Source organism: Octodon degus, unplaced genomic scaffold (genome assembly GCF_000260255.1).
Source record: "Octodon degus isolate 3935 unplaced genomic scaffold, OctDeg1.0 scaffold00029, whole genome shotgun sequence".
Taxonomy (NCBI): Eukaryota; Metazoa; Chordata; class Mammalia; order Rodentia; family Octodontidae; genus Octodon; species Octodon degus.
The window spans coordinates 13,766,105-13,787,825 of NW_004524605.1; the positions used below are offsets into that span (position 1 = coordinate 13,766,105).

General features: G+C 36.2%; 1 protein-coding gene across 2 annotated transcripts in view; it reads right to left on the reverse strand.

The window, feature by feature from the left end:
• Window positions 1-21,721, reverse strand: part of Clint1 (clathrin interactor 1) — a 58,943-nt gene continuing 37,222 nt past the window's right edge. Inside the window, exons 6-12 of one of the 2 annotated variants that reach the window (XM_023713147.1) lie at window positions 20,913-21,090; window positions 16,752-16,998; window positions 14,508-14,580; window positions 8,143-8,217; window positions 4,354-4,640; window positions 2,045-2,195; window positions 1-439 (exon numbers count right to left, since the gene is read on the reverse strand). In XM_023713147.1, coding sequence (XP_023568915.1) covers window positions 93-439; window positions 2,045-2,195; window positions 4,354-4,640; window positions 8,143-8,217; window positions 14,508-14,580; window positions 16,752-16,998; window positions 20,913-21,090 — 1,358 coding nt within the window. In that variant the 3' untranslated portion in view covers window positions 1-92. Of the gene's footprint in view, window positions 440-2,044; window positions 2,250-4,353; window positions 4,641-8,142; window positions 8,218-14,507; window positions 14,581-16,751; window positions 16,999-20,912; window positions 21,091-21,721 lie in introns of both variants that reach the window. The other variant, XM_023713146.1, reaches the window with a different exon arrangement.

Consider the following 21,721-nt stretch of genomic DNA (forward strand, 5'->3'; position numbering starts at 1 on the left):
AAAGAAAGGGGAGCTGATTAGCATTTTCCATCCCAATATCACCTATCTGCTCAGCTAAAAATTCTTCATTCAATCTGTTTCTTTTCAGTCTCCTATTTGCTAAAGTTGGCGAAATTTGCGAAGGCATCTTGCTTGGGTTGCACAGTTCCGGAAGTCATGGCCATGGTGGGCACACCCATGCCCACTGCGCCTGTCAAGCCCATCCCAGCAGCTGACATCCCCATGCCCATGTTCATGCCCATCATGCTCTGGTTCATCAGTGGAGCGTTCCCCAGAGGGGCCATTCCCACGGTGCCAGTCATCACACTGGGCATACTCATAGGCACGGGTCCCCCCAGCAAAGGGTTAGTGTGTGGCCGGACAGGAAGCATATTTGATGGAGAACTGAGGTTCACGGCTCCAAAACTTTGAGTCATCACATTCAGAGGCTGTTGCATATCTATCAGAAGAGAAGAGACAAAAGAAACTTACCAAACTGAATTCTGAAAAAAGAACAGACAAATAGTACAGCTCTCCTAATATCAATATTTCTAGTCTAGTAAATTCCTTGACAGAGATTTTATAAGGAAAATCAATTAATCTGCACAAACTCCAGTTTTTATTTTGGTTTTTGAGACAGGGTCTTACTCTGCAGCCCAGGGTGTCCTGAGACTCGCTTCGTAGCTCAAATTGGTCTTGAATTCACAACTCTCCTGCTGGGATCACAGGCATGAACCACCATGCCCAGTTACACTGTGTGCTCTTCAGTGCTACTGGGTTGCTACTGATGCTGGTTTCAGAGATGTGAAAAACTCTAAGAGTGGGAAACACATGACCCCGAAGTACTGCTACAAAATCTTTGCTGAACCTTATCTAACATATTTTCATGAGCTAGTATCTATCAAAATCCTTAAAAATTTTATATCCTTTGACTATCTCTAGAACATTATACTAAGGAAAACTCAAATACAAGGATTTATGCATTATGGAACTACCTATAGTAAGATAAAGCTGAAAATAATTTATTCATTTTTTTCCCATAATTTTGAAAATAATTTAAATATCCAAAAGAACTGAAATGCTTATATAATGGATAACTATAAAAATCACTTTCTTCTAAGAATATTCAACATAAGAAAAAATTGTAATTTAATGTTCAATGAGAAAATTAAACAATATAGACAGAATGATCCCACAGATAAAAATGTGCTTTAAAAAGATGGAGCCAGTGCTGGTGGCTGAGCTTGCAGCTGTCCTTGGTCATGGGGACATTGTTGGCCCTTGGGCCACAGCAATCATGGCGAATAGTTCAGGTTATGCATGACCACTGGATACACGTATTTGTCCCTATGGGACTTGTCTTTGGATGTTATGTAAAAAGGAACTGAAGCCCAGTAAAAAAGTTACCTGGAGATAAAGACTGGCTAAATTACAGAATATTCATGTTTTTAAATTTATGGGAAAAATAAAAAAAACATGTTTGTTATTTAAAAAACCAAACTGCTCAGGCAAGCGCAGGGATCAATATCCATCCCTGGCACCAATGCTGCGCCAGCCCTGCTCCTGGCACGCTGAGCCGGCCACCAAGCCCGGGCATGGTGGAGTCTTCTCCACCTGTAGTAGCAGCCCTGGGGAGGCTGAGAACAGGAGGATCACTAAGAGTTCGAGCTGCATAGTGAGGCCCTGTATCAAACACATAAAAAAAAAAAAAAAAAGGAAAAAGTAGTGATTATCTCTAGACTGTAGAATTTAAATGATCTTTCTTTCAATAACATTATTTACAAAATGATAATATAGCAAATATTTTGATTTAAGTGATCAGGCCAGCAAAGCTGGCCATGATATAATGAGTGTTATCATGCCAAGCCCAGAGTACAGTCAGTCAGTGTGCCATGAGAAATAAGGGCTATCAGGCAATCATACCCAAAAAGAACTGAAGTAAGTTTATACCCAACTATATTTCACCATAGCTTTTGTTAGGCATTTTTATTTCAAAGCTTGAAGTAGTCCTGACCCATGCAAAAGGCTGCAAGCACACAAAACTGCACGTGTTGAGGCAACGTACTTTGCTGCTGAATCATGGTATTGAGCGATGGCTGCTGGGGTTTGGATGGCTGCATACCAGGTAGCAAGTTGTCTAGGCTGATGTTTACGCTGGGGTCAGACCAAGTAGAAGGCAGGGTTTTGCTGACTGATTTCTGGACCATATCTGTATTCTGATTATAGAGAGGATTAGGCTTCTGCAGCACTGTGCTAACATTTTGCAAAGGCTGTAAAATAAAGAAATGCTCTAAAAATTAAGCATCTGTCCTATAAAGATTATCATAGGACAATTTAATCACAATAAGCTTCTGAAATCTAAAAGAGCCCCAAAAGCTATAATGTTTTCAAAACCCTGAATCACAAACTTCAGGTCATCCTGACGTCCCAACAAGCCTGGAGTTGAAAAACCCAAATACACATCTTGCATAGTTACTCTTTTGTAACCCAATGCCTAGAAGATGTTCTCCACATCAAATGCTCAGGGTAACTACCAAAAGCAGATTAGCAGAGTTTTAAGGAAGTTTACAAGTAGAAATTTGTTTGCTTATTTACTGTGGTGCTGGGGACTGATCCCAGAGTCTTCCACTGAACTACATCCCCTGCCTCCTTTTATTTTGAGATAGTGTCTTGCTACATTGCCAAGCTGCCCAAGCTAACACAAACTTGTGGCCCTCCTTGCCTCCACCTCCCAAAGCACTGAGATACTGGTGTGTACCACCACACCCACCTTATTCTGACAAAAGGGAATGCAGGATGAACCATCAACAACAAATTCTATTCTATTCTATTCCATATCTGACTGATAACTCTCTGATTTATGCACACTTCTGCCTGAAGTGAGGTATACTAGTGTTAACTTCCAATATGGGTTAGTTTAGGAGAAAACAGAACTTTAGGAGGAAAAAGCAGAGGTGCGTGGTAGGTATTAAATCTGACTTATAAAAAACACAGAAGAAGGGAATAGCACAAGAAGAAAACGTTAAAACATATTATGCAGAGAAATACAACACAGATACAATCAAATCAAAATTTAGGTCTAATTTCCATTATACAAAGAGTCATCTTTCTGCTGCTTCCTTCTCACATCCAAGGAAATCTACATGTGAACATCAGTACCTAGTGCCATAAATATTTTCAATAGCTTTAGTCAACATGGCCAAGTTCCTGGCACAACTCACCTATTTTCTCACCCTGAATTTGTGTGAACAAACAGCCTATATGAAGTTTATATAATGCACACTAGGCCCAAAATAGGAAAAAAAATTTCACCACTTGAGGGAATGATTCTTCTATATTATTTGTGATTATTTATAACTAAAGACCGATTTTTTATTTTATTTTTTTAAGATAGGGGTCTTTCTAAGTTGCTCAGGTGGCTCACTTTTAATCTTCCTGTTTCAGCTTCCCTAAGTGCTGGGATTACAGGTGTCTACCACTGTGCCTGCCATGAATGAATTTTTTTTAAGGACATGAACAGAAATTCTAGTGAATGAATGCTTGCTATCAATGAAAAATAGCAATACCTTGCTTCACAGACACTTCAGTCTGCAAACAATTGAGTTCACAAACAAAAATGTTCAGTACAATTTTGCTTCCACTTGCAAACTCCACCACAGGTGACAAACATTACCACAGCCATCTTCCCCACACAAATACAAATGCAGCCATCTTCCCCAAAATTGCAAAATAAATCAAGTTTGCAAACCAAACTATCGTATTTTTTTCCTTCCTTCTTTCCTTTCTTCCTCCCTTCCTCTTCCCCCTCTTTCCCCCTTCCCTCCTTCCGCCAGAAATTGAACTCAGGACCCTGCACCTGCCTGATAAGTGCTGTACTGCTGAGCTTTATCCCTGACTCTCTATTTTTAATTAAGAACAATTTTAAGACACCATGAAATACCATCTGTTCTGACTCAGCACGTCCATACTCAACATGTCCTTATGTGAGCTACAAGATGAGTAGGAAGGCTTTGCCCTCTAGCACCCTGACTACACTGAGGAAAGAGTGAGGTAAATGCAACATGTAAAACTGACATGGAGTTATTGCAACCTAAAATGTCACCATCAACAACAGACCATGTAGCAATTTGTGGCACCCGCGCCACTGGAGCCACCTTAAGTTCATGTAAGTACATCATCATGTTAGCACTGAAAGAAATCACTGATAACACATTTCTCAGACTATGCTGATCCTTAAGCAAAAAGTGAATGCACACACACACCCACCCACCCACCCCTGCAAGGGCTTGCTTATATTTCTTACATTAATCTATCATTTAAAGTAAGTATCTCAAAATTATACATCACAATTTCCTAGGGAAACTGACAACTTACCTGTGACCTTGACATGGGCAAACCAAGTCCTACAGTGTTAGTGCTCATCAAAGAGAAATTCATACTCTGGGAAGATGTCATGGTTGCTTGGGCTGAGCCCATGAGATCAAACAGGTCTGAAGAACCCGAGGCAGCTGGAGGTGGCCCTAATGCTGGCTGCGAGCTGCTGACAAGTTCTACTGATGGCTGGGAGGCACTGCCAAAGAGCTCACCACTGGAAACTGCGGAGGCGCATGGGGCTTGGTTGAAGGCACTCCAGTCACCAAAGTCTCCATTCCCACTTGTTGCTGTTCAGACAGAAATAACTATAAAGGTAAGCAACTTTCTGAGATGCACAGAGTAGAACAACTTATGAACTGAAACTAATTAGAGCTGATCAGAGTCCATCCAGATTAACATCTGCAGGTACCATCTCCATCTGGACATTACACTTTCTCATGAATATTACACTAAGTGTTAACAAGGTGGCAAAGGGGATTTCTGAATCTCTTGGCTCGTCTGTAGGTGACATACAGAAGCTACCATAAAAATTTCCTTTCAACCAAGTTTGCATACCAAATAGCCTTTTAGCTAAAAAAAATAGGACATAGCCTGGGACTCAAAAAAGCAAGGAGGAAATTCTAAGCTGGTTACACTTCTGGGGGAGGCCAGAATCCTCACTCATGAGATAATCAGTAAAATCAGAGTTCAACTTTCTGACTTCACTCATTGTGTAGAAAGGTTTACATAGAAATCGCACTATAATTTACACTCATGTAATTTTTCTGATCCCAAATTTATTAACAAGAAAATAAAAGCATGGAGGAAAAAACCTAATAAAATTAAGGGGTGGATTAATAAAATTAAGAAGTTCTCACTTACTTGGCTATGTGCCCCCCACCCGACAGCAGAAACAGCCACAGACACAATCAGCACACATGGTCTGCTTTACCGAGAATGTTCAATTCATTTATTTTTTATTTTTATTTATTTTTTGTGGAACCAGGGATTGAACTCAGACCCTTGTACTTGCCAGGGAAGCGCTTGTTCCACTGAACCATCTCCCAATTCATTTAAATAAAGAGGAAAAAGAAATTCATGCTAACATTAAAAATAAAATTGAAAAGAAAGGTTTGTGCTAGTATTATTTGGACAAGGTATCATTCCTATATCCTGTACTCTGAATAACTGCTACGAAGACAATACACAATGTATTAATTATAACTTCCCTACTAACTTGTTTTTATAAGTTTTTTAATCATTTTAATGAGAAAAAAGATAAAATAGCAATAAACCAGTTTCAAAACCGATAAGACAGTTATAATAATATACTGCATATTGTTGTCTTCATATTTAGAAGATGCAGACATGATATCTTGTCTAAACATTAGTACAAACCTTTCTTCTCAATGAACCAAGAGAAAGGAACTTGTTTTAAAACTTTATTTATTTATTTATTTATTCTTTAAAAAAAAAGCTGGATTTAAAAAACCAAAACACCAAGGCCGGGTGTGGTACTACACGTAAGCCTAGTGCTGGGGAGGCTGAAAACAGGATCACTATGCATCTGAGCTGTGCACCGAATACATAAACAACAATGAAACATCAACAACAACAAAGAGAAACTACAAAGCCTCACCATTATACTTGTAATTATAAGTTTGAGCCTGAATATTCGGTATAAAAACTGGAAACACTGTTATTAAGAGCATAGATTTATGCCTTAGTAGCTATGTGACACTGAGTGAATAACTTAACCTCCCTATACCTCACTTCTAAAATTTATATTGTGAAGATTAAATAATTGAGTATACACTAAGTGTAATTTAAGATTGGCTGTCATTACTTTGGCTTACACGGGGCAGGCCAGCTGAGCCCGAGGCAATGCACTCTCTTCCCTTTGGCACACCACACAGAAATGTACGTCAGCTCAACAAAGGCTGCATGCACAATATTAACTATCCGGAATACAGGGATTAGTTAAGACACAGCAATGAAACGTTTTTAAAGCAGGTTGTATGTAAATCTAAGTAAATATGCCTTTCTTTAAGAAAAAGGCAAATGGATAAATATGAGTAAGTGGAAGTTGAAAAAGCAAAAGTCCAAGGTGAAGAAAACTACATCACAAATTGTTGTAAGAGAAAGGTATGTATATTCAAGTTAATTAACACCTTATCTTTGCACTCCCTGCTCATTTACAACTTGGGATTATATTTTGTCTAGCCTAAAAGGTAACTAACCACTGCAGTATTGTGTCTCATTAGGTTAAATTTCAGGAGAGAACAACAATATGAAGTCTTTAAAATTACATTTTTCTATTACCATATTAAAATGTAAGCATCCTTACTAGAGAAAAAGAGTACCTAGAAGTCCCACATTCTGCCAACAACTAAATATAAGAAACATGCTGAAGCCATTGCTGTACCTGAGTGGTTCAGTGCCTGCCTGGCAAGCACAAGGTCATGAGTTCAATTCCTGATACCTCCCTCCCCCAAAAGTGCTAATACTCATTACCTTGAGGTTTTACAAAAACATGTCTTTGATCTTCTTTACAAAACAGATTACATTAAGAGTTTCAAAATTAGTTCTATACGTTAAACACTGTGAACTCATTTAAGTAAGGCTACTGGGTAAATGTAAACATTATGCTGAGTTTTTTATTTGCCTGATCTATAAAGCAGACTGTGAAGGGAAACTAGGGTAAACCTTACTGCCCCACCTGAAAACTCAGCTTTTGAAATGATTAATCATGGAGGAAGAGATTTCTAATGGGGCATCTACTGCTTTCAAATGATTAATCATTGTTGTAGAACTTTCAGCCCCCTGTGCAATGGTGATCAGGTTATATTAATCATATGCATGCAGGTGAAGAGATGCACCGCTTAGGCACTATTAACATATTCAAATTATCTGCATACCAGGCAACTTTACATACAACTTTGAGAATTACACAGGGAGTCTGTAAAATTAGGGCTAAGTTTATCTTCCACTTTGATTTGCCTAAAGTAAGGTGTCAACTCTTCAAAGGTGTAATCACACATTCAAAATGGAGCAGTTAATTACTCAAAAATGTTTATTTCTGGGAAATATTTAGAATTTATTAAAGTACGCTACAAGAATAATCTCTAACCACATTAAAAGATACATATTTTTATTCATAATCCTGCTGAACCTAAATCAGAAAATACTAAATATAAATTTTAGTCTGCTTTAATAGCAATAATTACTATACTTGCAATAATACTACTTGAGTTACATTTTTCCTCTTTGCCTCACTTCATATTTATGATTATTACAGCTAAATTTTTAAATATTCTCTAACTCTGAACTGTCCAGATTTTATAAAGTATACATCATAATCTCTTCACAACCTGCAGCAATGAACTTAGTCTCTATTCGACATATTTCTGTAGATACTGCTTTAACCTTTTAAAGAACTGTAACAAGTAGCACTATTGCTAGTTGTACAAAATTAGTAAGTTTCATTCCTGAAAAATCATATAAACTAAACATAAACCATGGCCATTTTTGTTATAAAAGTGAGATTACTTATTATTCACATATCCCCCCTACACAGCTAAACCAGAGTCATATATGAATATGGACAGTTTTCTTTAGCATCAGCTCAGTAGTGTGTGTAATTTCTTTGGCACATTTAAAACTTTGGTCCCCAAAATATCGAGGATAAACTTTTTAAGAATTATGACTACCACAAGGATAAAAATGTAAGTTAATTTTGGGGAGAGGGAGTTACACACTTCATAACCTTTCACCGCCTCTGTAAATCTGGCCAATCAGACCACCTCATACCTTGGGAAGGGAAACTGCCTGATGCAGCAGCTGAGCCGAAGTCAGCAAATCCCCCAAATAAATCAGCTGATCCTCCTAGAAGGTAAGAGAGGGAAAAGGTAAGCTGTAAGAACTCAATCTCAGGAAGACTTCTTGGCACCGCATGAAAATATACATAGCAGGGGTCCCAGACCCCTTGCAGAAGCTATCTGACCTAGGTCTGCAGTTAAGGTTCCTCGTACATTTTCAGACTACACCACACTCCCCAGTCTTAGATGCAGGAAGATGATACTACACACATAGTTAAAAGTCATCCCTAATGCCTGAAAAGCACAGTGTAGACATGTGATTTACTAATCAATTATAGTCTGCACAAGAATCTTCCATAGGTACTTATACCTGTGTAAACATTGCTTATGGAATAAGACATTCACAAAAGTAAATGCACAATCCTTGACTAGATCTTTGGTTTAAAAAAAGGCAAAATACAGAAAAGACTAAATTGAGAAATATGAATATGATATGATACACTTAAAATAACATTTTTATGTTATTTTCCAATCTCATTATGATTACAAAGGAGAATGTTCCTGTAAGGAAATATAAGTTGAAATATTTTAGGGGCACATTATGGTGCTTGCAACTTTCTTTCAAATTATACAGAACAAATATTATAGTATAAAGAAAAAACAAGCAGGGCCAGCTAGATAGCGCAGTGGTCTAAAGTGCCTGCTTAAGCAAACTTAGGTAGGTGCAGAGACGGTTCGATTCCAGGCACCACATGCTACACCAGCCGCCCTCACAGCAGGCTAAGCTGGCCAAAACACAAACAAAAAAACATGAGGTAGAGGGGAAAAAAAAAAAATAACATAAATTTTTTTAGATGCTAAATTTTTTTAAAATAAAAATTGAAAGAAAAAAATCCTTATATCTGCGAATCAATCTGTACACATAATATCTTATTCTCATGAAATTCTTATTTGTAAACAATGCATAGGTACAGATACATACTTTTATCTACAATTTGACTAGTATTTCAATATTTTTTAGAAAACAGTGTATTATTTCAAGTTTTAACATTCTATTTTAATTATCAATGAAATAGTGAAAGATCTAAAACTTTAAGCAGTTGCCTTTATTTTTGTCCTCAAAGATATCATCTCTGAAGAGTCACAACCTTAGAAGCCTGGAGCAGCAGCTCAATTATGGTACTTTTAGTGTTATGTGAGCATTATATAGGTTACATCACAACTGCTTAGCCTGCAGTGCTTAGAAACTAGCCAGGTGGGACTGGAACATCTGGGCTGCACTCAAACACCACCAGGGACAGCTTCCAACATCTGGTGCCATTTCTGAATTGTCTTATCGCTGCAAGACATTCTGCCCCATCTGCTATACTCAACTGGGTTAATTAAACTCGAACCATCTCTCTGTCTTAATAAATGGCCAGGAGTCATAAAAGGAACAAATCAGATTCTGATACACATGTATTTGGTATTTCTTTTTAAGGCACATTTACTGTAGTCAATTATCAGCAGGCATAACTCATTCCTCATTCCTTCAATATTACAATGCATGCTCATGTATATATCCTCACTCATCAGCGAACTAGTACCAACATAGGTTTCTATTCTTATCAACATTTATAGCTCATATGTCTTTTCAATTCATTCAAGTGGTAATATCAAAGTGACTTCTCTCTTCCTTAAAGGTATACATATAATAAAATGTGATGAGGAGGATAAAAGACCAGTGAACGAGAGGTTTAAACTCTATAAATGAGAATGTACATTAATAAAACTAGCAGGAAAATGAGTGTTGCAAACAGTTGCTGTCTAATACTCTAAGTTTGTTTTTTGTGATGTCCTTTCACATTAAAAATATTGATCCAAGTGTATTGTTGGGTAGCAGAATGATAGTTAATCAATTACTACAACATCAAGGGACTTGAAAATTGGAGATGAAATTATTTTAATTTGTTCCATTCAGACAGTGACTAAACTTCAGTAAGTAATTTATTATGACAAGTAGGGATTTTCTAATCTTGACTTGTCTACTAAACTTCAGTAAGTAATTTATTATGACAAGTAGGGATTTTCTAATCTTGATTTGTCTAAGCTACAAAGAAAATTCATGTTGCAGATAAAAGCACTAACTACCACAGATCATAACTTAAAAATGGGTGAATTTTATTTTTATTTCCTTGAATTTAGTATTTCACATAAACACAAACACTTTAATTATTCCGCTGCTCCACCTTCTGCTATCTACACTAAATTATAGGATTTTCCACAACTTATCTAGAGCAATATTATTCCTCACATCACATATACTAGAATTTGACTTTAACATGACTAACTTAAGAATACCACGAGTACAGAAACATACACAGCTATTTTAACAAAGAGAAGCTGGTTTGGCTTACTGTTTGAAAAATTAAAAAAAATCATTTCATTTAGAAAAAGCTTTCCTGTCCTCTGAGGGACAATTCATACCTATATACATGATGCATACTAAAGCTTAAAGCTGAACAAAAATCTGTGCTTAAGCACATCTCCAAAATAACTTCTATCTAAGGAAATACAAGTAAGAGTCTACCAAAAATTGCTGCATGTGGAAGACTGCTAATTTTCACAAGGGCTATCTTTCATGATTCCCACACAAGAGCTGTCATTATAAATGAACCATTTCCATCTGCCTTTTCAGGGTAGCAAGGAGGTTATTTACAATCACCAGCTGGGAACATGTATTTTCCAAAGCAATACCGTGAACAAGAAAAATATGACTATGACCAGACAGTGCTTAAACTACAAATGGAAATTTTCCTTAACAAATTATTTTGGATGGACTACATTAAGTAAGCCTATCCATGAAAAGTTCTACAAATGGAAATGACAGAATACAAAAAAACCATAAATGATGACTAAAAATTATTTATAATCTATAACCCTAAATTATTCTTCTTACCAAGCTGAAAGATTTTGAAAGATATTACTGTGCTAATTTACTTATAATGGAGAAAAAATGGGGTGTGAGGACTACCTTAGTAACTGGAAAGTAAAGAGATTAGTTAAATTGTAATACAAGCATACAATGTAAAATTACAAAGCAACAAAAAGTTCAGTGAAATGAACGACTATAAGGAAATGATCAAGGAGATCTTGGGTAAAAAGCAATTTATAAAGAACACACACACACACACATACACACACACACACACACAGGCACCCCAATCCTTTTTCTAGAAGCCTGAAAGATTTCACATGCAATAAATTATTAAATATTAAAGAATACACAGAAAATATTTTTAAAAGAATTTCCCAAGTCATTCATGGTTCACTTTATGTAACTAAATTTAGGTTACACACTTTTTTTCACATTTCTAAAGTTTGCAATACTTTTAAAATAACTGATGAAAAGAAGATACTAAACAAACTAATTTCTTCAGTAATCTTGGCTTAAAACTAGAAGACAACCTTCACCTAAATTGTAATACAATTTATTCTACCAACAATGGAATACACTGAGTTATAAATCATATAAAAGTAATTAGTAAAGCCAGGGAGACAGCTCAGTGGCATAAGCACCTGCCTTGCAAGCTCAAGATCCTGAGTTTGATGCCAGGTACCCCCCCCACTAAATAAATAAATAAATAAGTAAATAAATAAATAAATAAAATTAGCGAGTATAAAGTAACAAGTTCAAATGTAACGAAAATTATGGTAGTCCTCTAAAATTTCTCTTAAAACTTAGAATACTATTGTACTGACTACAATGTACTCCCTCCCCTTCAATCTCATTTATTGTACTAGAAATACATAACAGTATGTTAATCAAGACCTAGCCTGTTTAACTATAAAAGGAAAAAGAAGACAATTGGATTTATACTTTAAAAAAGAAGGAATGGCTTTGGCATTCTATTTCTAATTGAATTGTGCTCTAAATACCTTAAATTATGCATTTCTAAAATGCTTAAGAAATGTGCTATATGTAAAAAAACAACCAAAACATCATTTCCGTGAAGAGTTTAAAAGAACATCACCAAAATGGAACATTTACCAAGACAATCTCAAGTAAATCCTGATGGCTACAAGTACAAGGTTTCACCTGTACAATTTTAAACTTGGTGAGACAGTCTATAAGGATATACTACTTCTGAAGATGGTAACAATAAGAATTCATTAACACATTCTTAAAAATTTAAAGCCTTTTCTCAAAGGAGATATTTATCTGATAAGTGGTACAGATGCCACAGCCGCTTAGTTTTACAGTTATGCCCATACTACGTGCATGACGGCACTACTACAAATCTGGGCACATCTGGTAAATGACACCCAAATGACATCATGCAGCAATGTTAAAATGGTAGATTCTTACACCTCATGTAGGTGCTAAGGATTTAATGTGTAATTTCTTTTCACTGCAGGATTCAATTTAAAATATATCACTAAAATATTTAAAGAGAGATGGGTAACTAAATTTATGTACTGACTGGAGGAGATCTGTAGTAACTGGTTAAATATACTGAAATAGAAGACAACTTTGTAAGATAATTGTGATGTCAGGCCTTTTTCAGTTGTTTTTGGAAAATGATAAGAGTATAAGGCAAGAAACCTTTCAGATTTTAGTCAAACTTTGTTTTCAATTACTGAATTTTAACTGCTGTTTCTATTTAATTAGTCAATGTTACTATTTGCACTAGAAAAGAAAAACCACTCAAAAAGGTTTCTTGCCAAGCAAAAGGAAGCATGTTAGTATTTAATAATTCTCTCTGTTCAAAGCAATCTTGGTATCATGGAAGAAAAAAGTTACATCCACTCCTGACTTTCTTAGTTAATTCTTCAGTGACTGCTCCATTAAAATTTTCCACAGAAGCATGAAAGAGACTCATTAATATTTCATGGTAGGAAGTCCAAAATAATTGATACCGTGTGACACTATGTCTGTATTATATGACCACATGCTAACTACTAGTTATTACCACAGATCAAACCTTAAGCTTTCAAAAAGACAGCACATAAATTGTTAAACAACTAATGTAGTTGTTTGTAACCTTGGGTATTATAATCCAATAAAGATTAAAGAAAAATGTTAGGAACAGTTACAGTCAGATAAAAAAGGGGAAAGGAACTATAGGATCTTGGAAACTAGGTTAAATAACGAGTTCTGTAAGTTCAATCCTAGTACAAAATTATAAGGAAAAACTTAAACTCCAATTTGCTGGTGTACATTTGAATGTAAAATGACATTTAAACAAGTTTGGAAAAACTGTCTTTAAACATGAGTTGCATTTCTTGAATCTTACAAGCACTCAGACTGGTATCTGGTTCAAAAAATATTTGTTGGATAACTGAACTAAAAGGCAAGCAAACTCTAGGAATATCCATGTGGACAGCAATAGTTAAGATGTAGGGAGCTAGGCCAGGTGGTGCAGGCCTGTAGACCTAGCTCTCTGGGAGACAGGAGGACCACAAGTTTGAGCCCAGCCTGCCCAACGTGGCAAGATTCTGTTTGAATATAAAAAAATGGGTTGGGAATGTCACTAAGTATGAAGGCCCTGGGCTTTACCTCCAATACCAGAGGATGGAAAGGAGATTTAGGGAAGGTCAGTAAAGCAAGCACAACAGTAAATCTTTCAGACAAAGAAATCAAAGGGGGCAGTCTTAATGTAAATTTTATTTTTCCAAATTAATTTTATGTCTTTTTTTTTTTTTTTTTTGGCGGAACCGGGGATTGAACTCAGGTCCTTGGGCTTAGCAGGGAAGCGCTTATTCTACTGAGCCATCTCCCCAGCCCCTCCAAATTAATTTTAAAAGATTAAAAATGAGAACTACAAAACTTCCAAAATCTTTGATCATGTAAAATGTCAGAAAATTTACTATATCTTGAACTAGTACCCATTAATTACTAATTAAATACTATATCAGGTATAAGGAGTTATTAAAATGTAAGTTATGTCATAGTGATTTCAGAATACTAGTATCAATATTTAATAGTAAGCTACCACAAAGAGGTTTTGCTAGGTCTGAGATGAGAAAAAGATGTACAATCAGGTATATTTCTTTTAAGGGAAAAACCTTAAGAATTAAGTGCATATATGAGAAAATGAACAAAAATATCAAAATAGTAGTTTCTAAAGCATGCTAAAGGCTATAGGAGCTAAAGAAATAAGAGGACTGAGAGATTGTTAAATTATCTAATATTTAGGCACCAGGTGGCCCTTGTTTTAGACAAGTGAACAATTCTCTTCCCATAGTGCTCAAGACTAATTTCATATATATATATATATATATATATATATATATCACTACATCGTTTACATGCTATGTTTTTAAATGATTAAAACCAAGGTTTTTAAAAAGAAAAAAGACAATGTGGATGATTACCTGCTGTTGACGGGCTGGTGGCATCAAACAGATCAACAAGGTCACCAGATGACTTGCTGCTAGGCACTGAAGTCTAAAAAAAAAATCATGTGTTTATAAATTTCTACTAATTCTTTTTTAAAATTAATTCTATCCAACTGGAAGTCCCAACTTAGACACATATACCTGTAAAATCATCTAAATAAGGATAATTAGTTTTCTGGGAAAAAAAGTTTTAATCCTTATGGAGAGGTACAAGCAGTAAGTAATTCTATCTACTCCTATCACTGTACAATTCCCTAACATTCATATTCTGGTTTCTAACTCATACCTTATTACTACATTTCAATCTGGAAAATACACCTCCCAGACTCCATTTCATTTTCAGTGCTGCATCATCAAACTCACTAAAATCCCAACAAAGTAAGTTATAACTGTCCAAGGTGAGACTTTGCTCTTTAAAATTATACAAAGTTTCCCTTATAAAGAGTGATACTCACTGGGTGAGAAGCCAAGTTCCTTCTCAGCACTAAAATTCCATGAACTTTATAAAGCATTATTTATATACTATACGAGCTAATATAATTCTATGTTGCATAAATAACTTGACTTTTTTTAATATTTAGTTCCCAAACTAAACAATAAAATCTGGACTTTATTTTTAGCTTCTCCACAGTGCTAAGCACCCAGGTATCTATGCCTTCTATGTTCAATACATATGTGCTAATTTAGAATTGAATTGATAGGCAATAGGGAAACAGTGCAATTCCCAGATACGATGTTTAAAATTCTTTGGGATATGATTCTCAAATTATTGTAAGAAAATTAGTTTCACTGATTTTACTCACACAACCATATGTGAATACAATTTCTCTATCATAGGCACCATGTGTTTGGCTCTTAATTCTTATGACTATCAGATCCTATACAGCAATCAGTAAGCTAAGACTGTCTACACCAAGAGAGGAAGCCTAAGATGACAAATAAATAAAAGAGCTATTTCCTCTCTTTAACTTCAACTCAAGTTGGATTGGATACTTCTGAGGTTTTCAGCAAAACTGAAAATGGGGGGAGGGGGTGGCGGGGAGATAGCTCAGCGCTCTTAAGTGCCTGCCTGGAAAGCACAAGGACCTGGGTTCGATCCCCAGGACTACATGCCATGCCTGCCTCAGAACCCCAGGCGACCCGTGCCAGCCAATGAAACTGGGTATAGTGGCACACACCTGTAATCCCAGTGCTTGGGTGGTCAAGACAGGAGGATCCCTATGAGTCGGAGCTGCGTGGTGAGACTCTGTACTAAATAACTACACAAAACAAATAAAAAACACCTCGAAACCAAAACAATTACCCCACAACATGTGTGAAAATTATACATCAATCCAGAAGACACTTGGCAAAGACTTTGCAAGCAAGTGGGCGTAATTTTATGTTCAGAGTCAGCTACAATTTGCTGGATAATTACAAAAATGGTTCCCTCAGCTTTTAGCTACTTTGTTGTAAGGATATATATGCTGAGTAAATGTAGTGGGCAAAATTATGACAGAAACAGCAACTTAACTTTGTGGAGCAAACTTCCTGAACTTTGACAGATTTCTGTTTGAAAGACTAGCTTGTGGTCAGCTGTCTGACAGGTGGATTTCCCTTCTGTGGTGAAGAAAAAGTGAAGGTACCAGAGGCAGTGCCTTCTAGTTCTAATCAGTAATGACCACAGGGCAAATTAGCCTCCTTTCACAGGCATTATCTCAATGCTAAATGCGGTCATTTATCCTGTCTGTCAATTTCTTTTGTCTCTTGTCTTGTCCTGTTTATTTTTTTAAGCAGTGCCTCACTCTATAGCTCTGCTGGCCTTGAACTATGCACTCCAGGCTGGACCTGAGCTCACTGGCTCAGCCAGCCAGAGTACTGGGATTGCAGGCATGCACCACCAGAGCTAACTACATCATTTCTTAAAACTTCCAAATGTTCCTTCAGGTTTTCTTTAGTGAATATAGCTGTGCACTATCTAGATGGAAAAAAAAATGTATCACTCAGCCTTTCCCCAATGAGCCATGAGTATCATTTCTATTTTCCCAACCAGTATATAGATAAATCACTGAGCAACTGGACAGGCTTCTTCCTCCAGATTTCTTACGACTATAGACTAAGAAATATATGCCAGATGATTTATAATTAATATGGTAGCAAATGCTCAAGCTAATGCAGGAACTCTAAAAGTAGTTTCTAAAAATAAACCATGTGTAAGGTGTAAACTCCTGCCACTCCCACCTTAACTGAAGACTGAGGTGTGTGGATTGAAGCATTCTGATCTGGACTTGCTTTGTCCCCTGTGTAATGCGCTGCCGCTCCAAGATCAATGGTTTTGGAAGGATTTGCTGTGCGCTTGTGTCTAGTTGTGGTGGTCTCTGTGGCCTGTGTGATATGGATGTGCTTTGTCGTCACAGTTTCTTCTTCATCTTTGAATTCACTTTTGGGAGACCTGCCTCTTCTTGCTTTCTTTTCCTCATCGCTGTCACTAAAAGATATTAAAAATGAGGCAAAACAGTAAGACTTGGGATATTTTAAAATGGAGTCTTCAGTGATTTGAGTTAAAGAATTTCAAGTGCGGTAGCTCCAAGAATCCATACCTGACCGCTGGACAGGAGCCAGCAGTGTCAGCTAAGCCAGCTGAACAATGGTGTGGATATGGAGGCGGGACGTAGAATGTCCGAGATAAGTTTAAAATACTGCTATAAAGAGCACTACAGAAACCTGTGCAAGTGAAAAACTGTCTAAAATAATTCAGTTTTGCTTATTGTAGATTGTAAACAATAAAAAGATTAAATAAAAGATTAAAATTAAGACTATAGACTCAATCAAGACTGGTTATTTCAAGTATCTGCATGTAATGAACATTTCTTGGAAATGTGTGTGCAAATGGCTACAGTCATACTAATATAGTAACATCTCCAACTCAAATATACAATGCACATATAACATTAAAATTTCTTTAAAAATATTGTCCTACTTGAATTTAAATGATTATATTCTTATCTGTAAATACAGAAAAAGATGAGCTACTGTACTTTACAACTGTGCTTCTATCAAAAGTCAAAGCTTTATAGTACCATGTAAATTGTTTCACAGAAACTTAACTATACTGAAACAGTTTCCTTTTAGTCAGAACCCCCACAAGTTTTTCTTCTTTTTTGAATAGTGGAAGGGAGGGGAGAGAGGGAGAGAGAGGGAGGAGAGAGAGAGAGAGAGAGAGAGAGAGAGAGAGAGAGAGAGAGAGAGAGAAAATGATAACCTTAAGTACGTTCCATCTATTATTTATATTACCTAATTTTTTTGAGTAGGAGGCTTAATTTATAAATATTCTGGAACAAAATGTTTAAAATTCTCCTTTAAACTACGACTAATGGGCTGGTGAGATGGCTCAGTGGTCTAAAGCACCTACTTAGAACAAGCTAAGCTAAGCAAAGCACATGGACCGCGGTTCAATCCCCCAGCAACACATGCCAGCCAGCCCTGCCCCCTGGTGGGCTGAGCTGGCCACACACACACAAAATAAATAAATAAATATTTAAAAAAAAAACTAACAGATTAAAAAAAAAATAAACTACGACTATTACTGATATAATTTAACTGAGACTAATATAAAGCAATTTCTACTTAAATATAAACCAATCCAGAACTTGTATAAGTCAAGGATTAAAGGAACGGCTTCTAACACAGAGCAAAGGGACTAAATATATTTTTTATACACAAGCATTTTGGGAATCTATAAGTTCTGGCAAGTGGTTAAAGCCCTTAATAATTTCTCAATAACAAATGACCTAAAGATTCCCACCATCAATCCAGCAAGTAAGGTTGGTATTCCTTATCTTTTTGATGTCTAATATTATTTCAGAACAAAAATTCTTTGTAAAGTTCAGAATATAAATCTGACTACCACACAATGAAACAAAACCTTCTTATGTTATTAGGGTTCAAGAATTAATGACTCCAATAATGAAGTAAGGCTGAAATATTGGTAACTTATCAGAAGTCACATACAATTTCTTCTTTGACTAAGAAATCTATTCTCTCAATCTGTTCTCTCATTCAACATGAAAAAGTCACTGTGTTCTTGTGATTACTATAAGAAACCATACTTGATGTACCTTCACTATTTTAAACAAGAATATTCTATATAAGTGATTCAGGAATTCTTGTAAACCCTGTCCTAAAGGCAAGACAGGGAGAAAAAAGGGAAAAACAGAAAAAATAAAGAGTAGGAGAGAAGGAAGACAAGAAAAAATGAAGGTGGAAGGGCAAAAGAAAAACAAGTAACATATGAATATACACGGTTGCTCTAACCTGCCTATATGACCCAATATGACCCTACTCTTGCAGAAAATACCAACAGCGCTCATAGCCATCTTGAGGCCTATATAGATGTTCGTGCTTTCTAAAACAAGTCACGAACATCTATATAGGCCTCAAGAACATTAATGAGAAGGGGGGGTAACCACAGAACATCTGAAGTAAGCAGTTTACCCAAATTTTATATATATAATTATTATATACATCCTTTCAATATTTAAAGGAGCTAGAAACATAATTGCATAATTAATACAGTAAACATATTATACTCTGGCCATTAAAGATCTTATTTTTGAAATAATGAGAAAGGAGAACTTAATAAATATGAAAATATATTTAAAATATACTATACAAATATTTAAGAATTTGTTTCAAAATTACGTATTTGCTTGTACTTCATTTAATGGCCTCAATATGTAACTATCAAAATATTTCTAATCTAGGAAAAAAGAGACAATATTTAATCATAAAAACATATTTAAGGTATAGTCTGAGCAGTTACTGTGTTATTTTAGGCAGTTCCACATACTTTGAATGAGTATCTCAAAAATAAATGTTAAGACCTTGCTCTACTTCATTTAATAGAAATACTGCATTGTAAGGCAGAAATAACAAACATCTTGCAAAACAATGGCCTTTAAATTAGCAGAAAAAGTAGCTTTCACTTATAGTGCTAGGTAAGAAAAAAAAAAATGAATACTACAAAGTCCCATGCATTATTCTATGCAATGTTAAATTCAAAAACCTAACGTTAGAAAATGAAGTACACAAAAACAGGTCTATACTAGAAAAATTTTGGTTCAAAAGCCGTTTGGATTGGTTTTCTGGGGTGCACTGGCAGAGAACTACAATGAACTGTCAAAAGAAGTCCTGCATGATTGTGTATATCTGTGATTTTGGCATTCTCAGAGGCTGAGGCAGGCAGATCACAAGTTTATGCCCAGCCTGGACAATTTGCCAACTTAATTAGACGCATCTCAAAAATAAAGAGGGGCTGGAATGGATATGGCAAAAACTCTGCGCTTAATCTTCAAACACACACACACACACACACACACACACACACACACACACACGTTCACATGTACACACAAACACAAGGTCAAATGAGGTAAATTTCAAATCCTTTGTTTTATTCAACAGTATCTTTAAATCCCTGGATCACTTGATGTCCAAGTTTAAGTAACATGTAAGAGTTTTTACTGGGGGAAAAAATTCCAAGGGAAGACTAATACATCTGAAATAGAACATAGAGGTCATGTGATCAATTGTTGCAATAAGTGGACACAGACAACACAGAAGGAGGATCACTACCAACACCAGTTTTTCCTAGGATCTTAAAAAACTCCTCAGGCTGGCAAGATAGCTCAGCAGAGTAAACACCTGCGTAGGTAAGCTCAGGGACAGGGGTTTGATCCCAGGCACCACATGTCGTGCTGTTCCTGTTCCCCAGCATGCTGAGCTGGCCACCGAGACCAGGAGTGGTGGCGCACACATATAATCCTAGCGCTGGGGAGGCTGAGAACAGAAGGGGCACTATAAGTCTGAGCTGTGTAGTGAGACCCTTTACCAAATACATAAAAACTCCTCTGTACTGTGCTTGCTTTGGTGGCACATGTGCACCAAAACTAGAACTATGTATGGAAAATTAACATGGCCTATCATGTTAATTTACAAGAATGACTAGTAAAATCATGAGCTACTTCCTATTTTTGTCTAGGGCATGTTCACAGCAGAAAAACTATTCTATAGACCCCTGTAACATAAGCAAACATCATACATTTGTGAAAACTTACTACTGGTCTAACACAATACATACATCAGTATGGGTTTTCTAAATTAACCGTAATACCAAACTAATGCAAGATGTTATTAACAGGAGAAACTGCAGGGAGGGAAGTGGGTATATGGCAACCTCTGCATTTTATGAACAGCTTTTTGGTGCACCTAAGACTCCATTAAAAGTCTGTTTTTTTTTTTTTTTTAACAAAGCTGACTTCAGAAATACTAATACCTCAAATAAAAACCCAGCAGCATAAATTGAGCACCTTTTTCAAGAGACCCTGGAGATACTGTCAGTACCTGCATCTTTCTGGAGAGTCTTCTCTATCTTTCCTCCGGAACTTGCTGATGGTGTCATCAATTGTGCTTCCAATTTTATCACTCAGTTCACCTAATTTATCACTGAATGGGAAAGCACTCTTGTTTTTATCCCACTCCTCGTCCCATTTTGATTTGGGCTCAGGATCATATCTTTCACCTATACAACACATTAAAAAAAGAAGTAACTCTAAGGACATAAATTCAAACGGTATATACAGTCTTTATTTCGGAACCTTTCCCCCATAATAAAATCATTTTCAAAGGAAAACAGAAAGCTCCTACAGTGCTGAATCAACACAATGATAGCAAGGCACAGCATGTAATGTCAGGGATGCAGATTCAAAAGCTTTTCTTTATAAAAACTTTTGCAACCTTAATGCAAAGCATTCCAAAGATCCTAAAGACTACTAAAAAGAGTAACAGAAAATATAAAAATCAACATAAGCTCTCTAAGCAAAAAATTAATGGAAATCTTTTTGTTTTTCAAAAGTCATTTAATGCACTATATTTCATTTTTGTCTCTTAATGGTTTTTTGCAGTCGAGAAGTACTGGTCAACAACAGTATCTGCAAAAAAAGAAAGCAAAGCTGGCATGTGTCAACAATCCAGCTACTTGGGAGGATGGGCTGAGGCAGAAAGATCTCTGGAGACCTCACCAGGGCCATCCTCGCCAATACGGAATGATACCATCTCAAATGAAGAAAAACACCACCCAAAGCAAACAAAGGAATGCCTCCCTGGCTGCCACACATCACAATATGCTGCAAGGCTGAGACAAGTGGCACTCC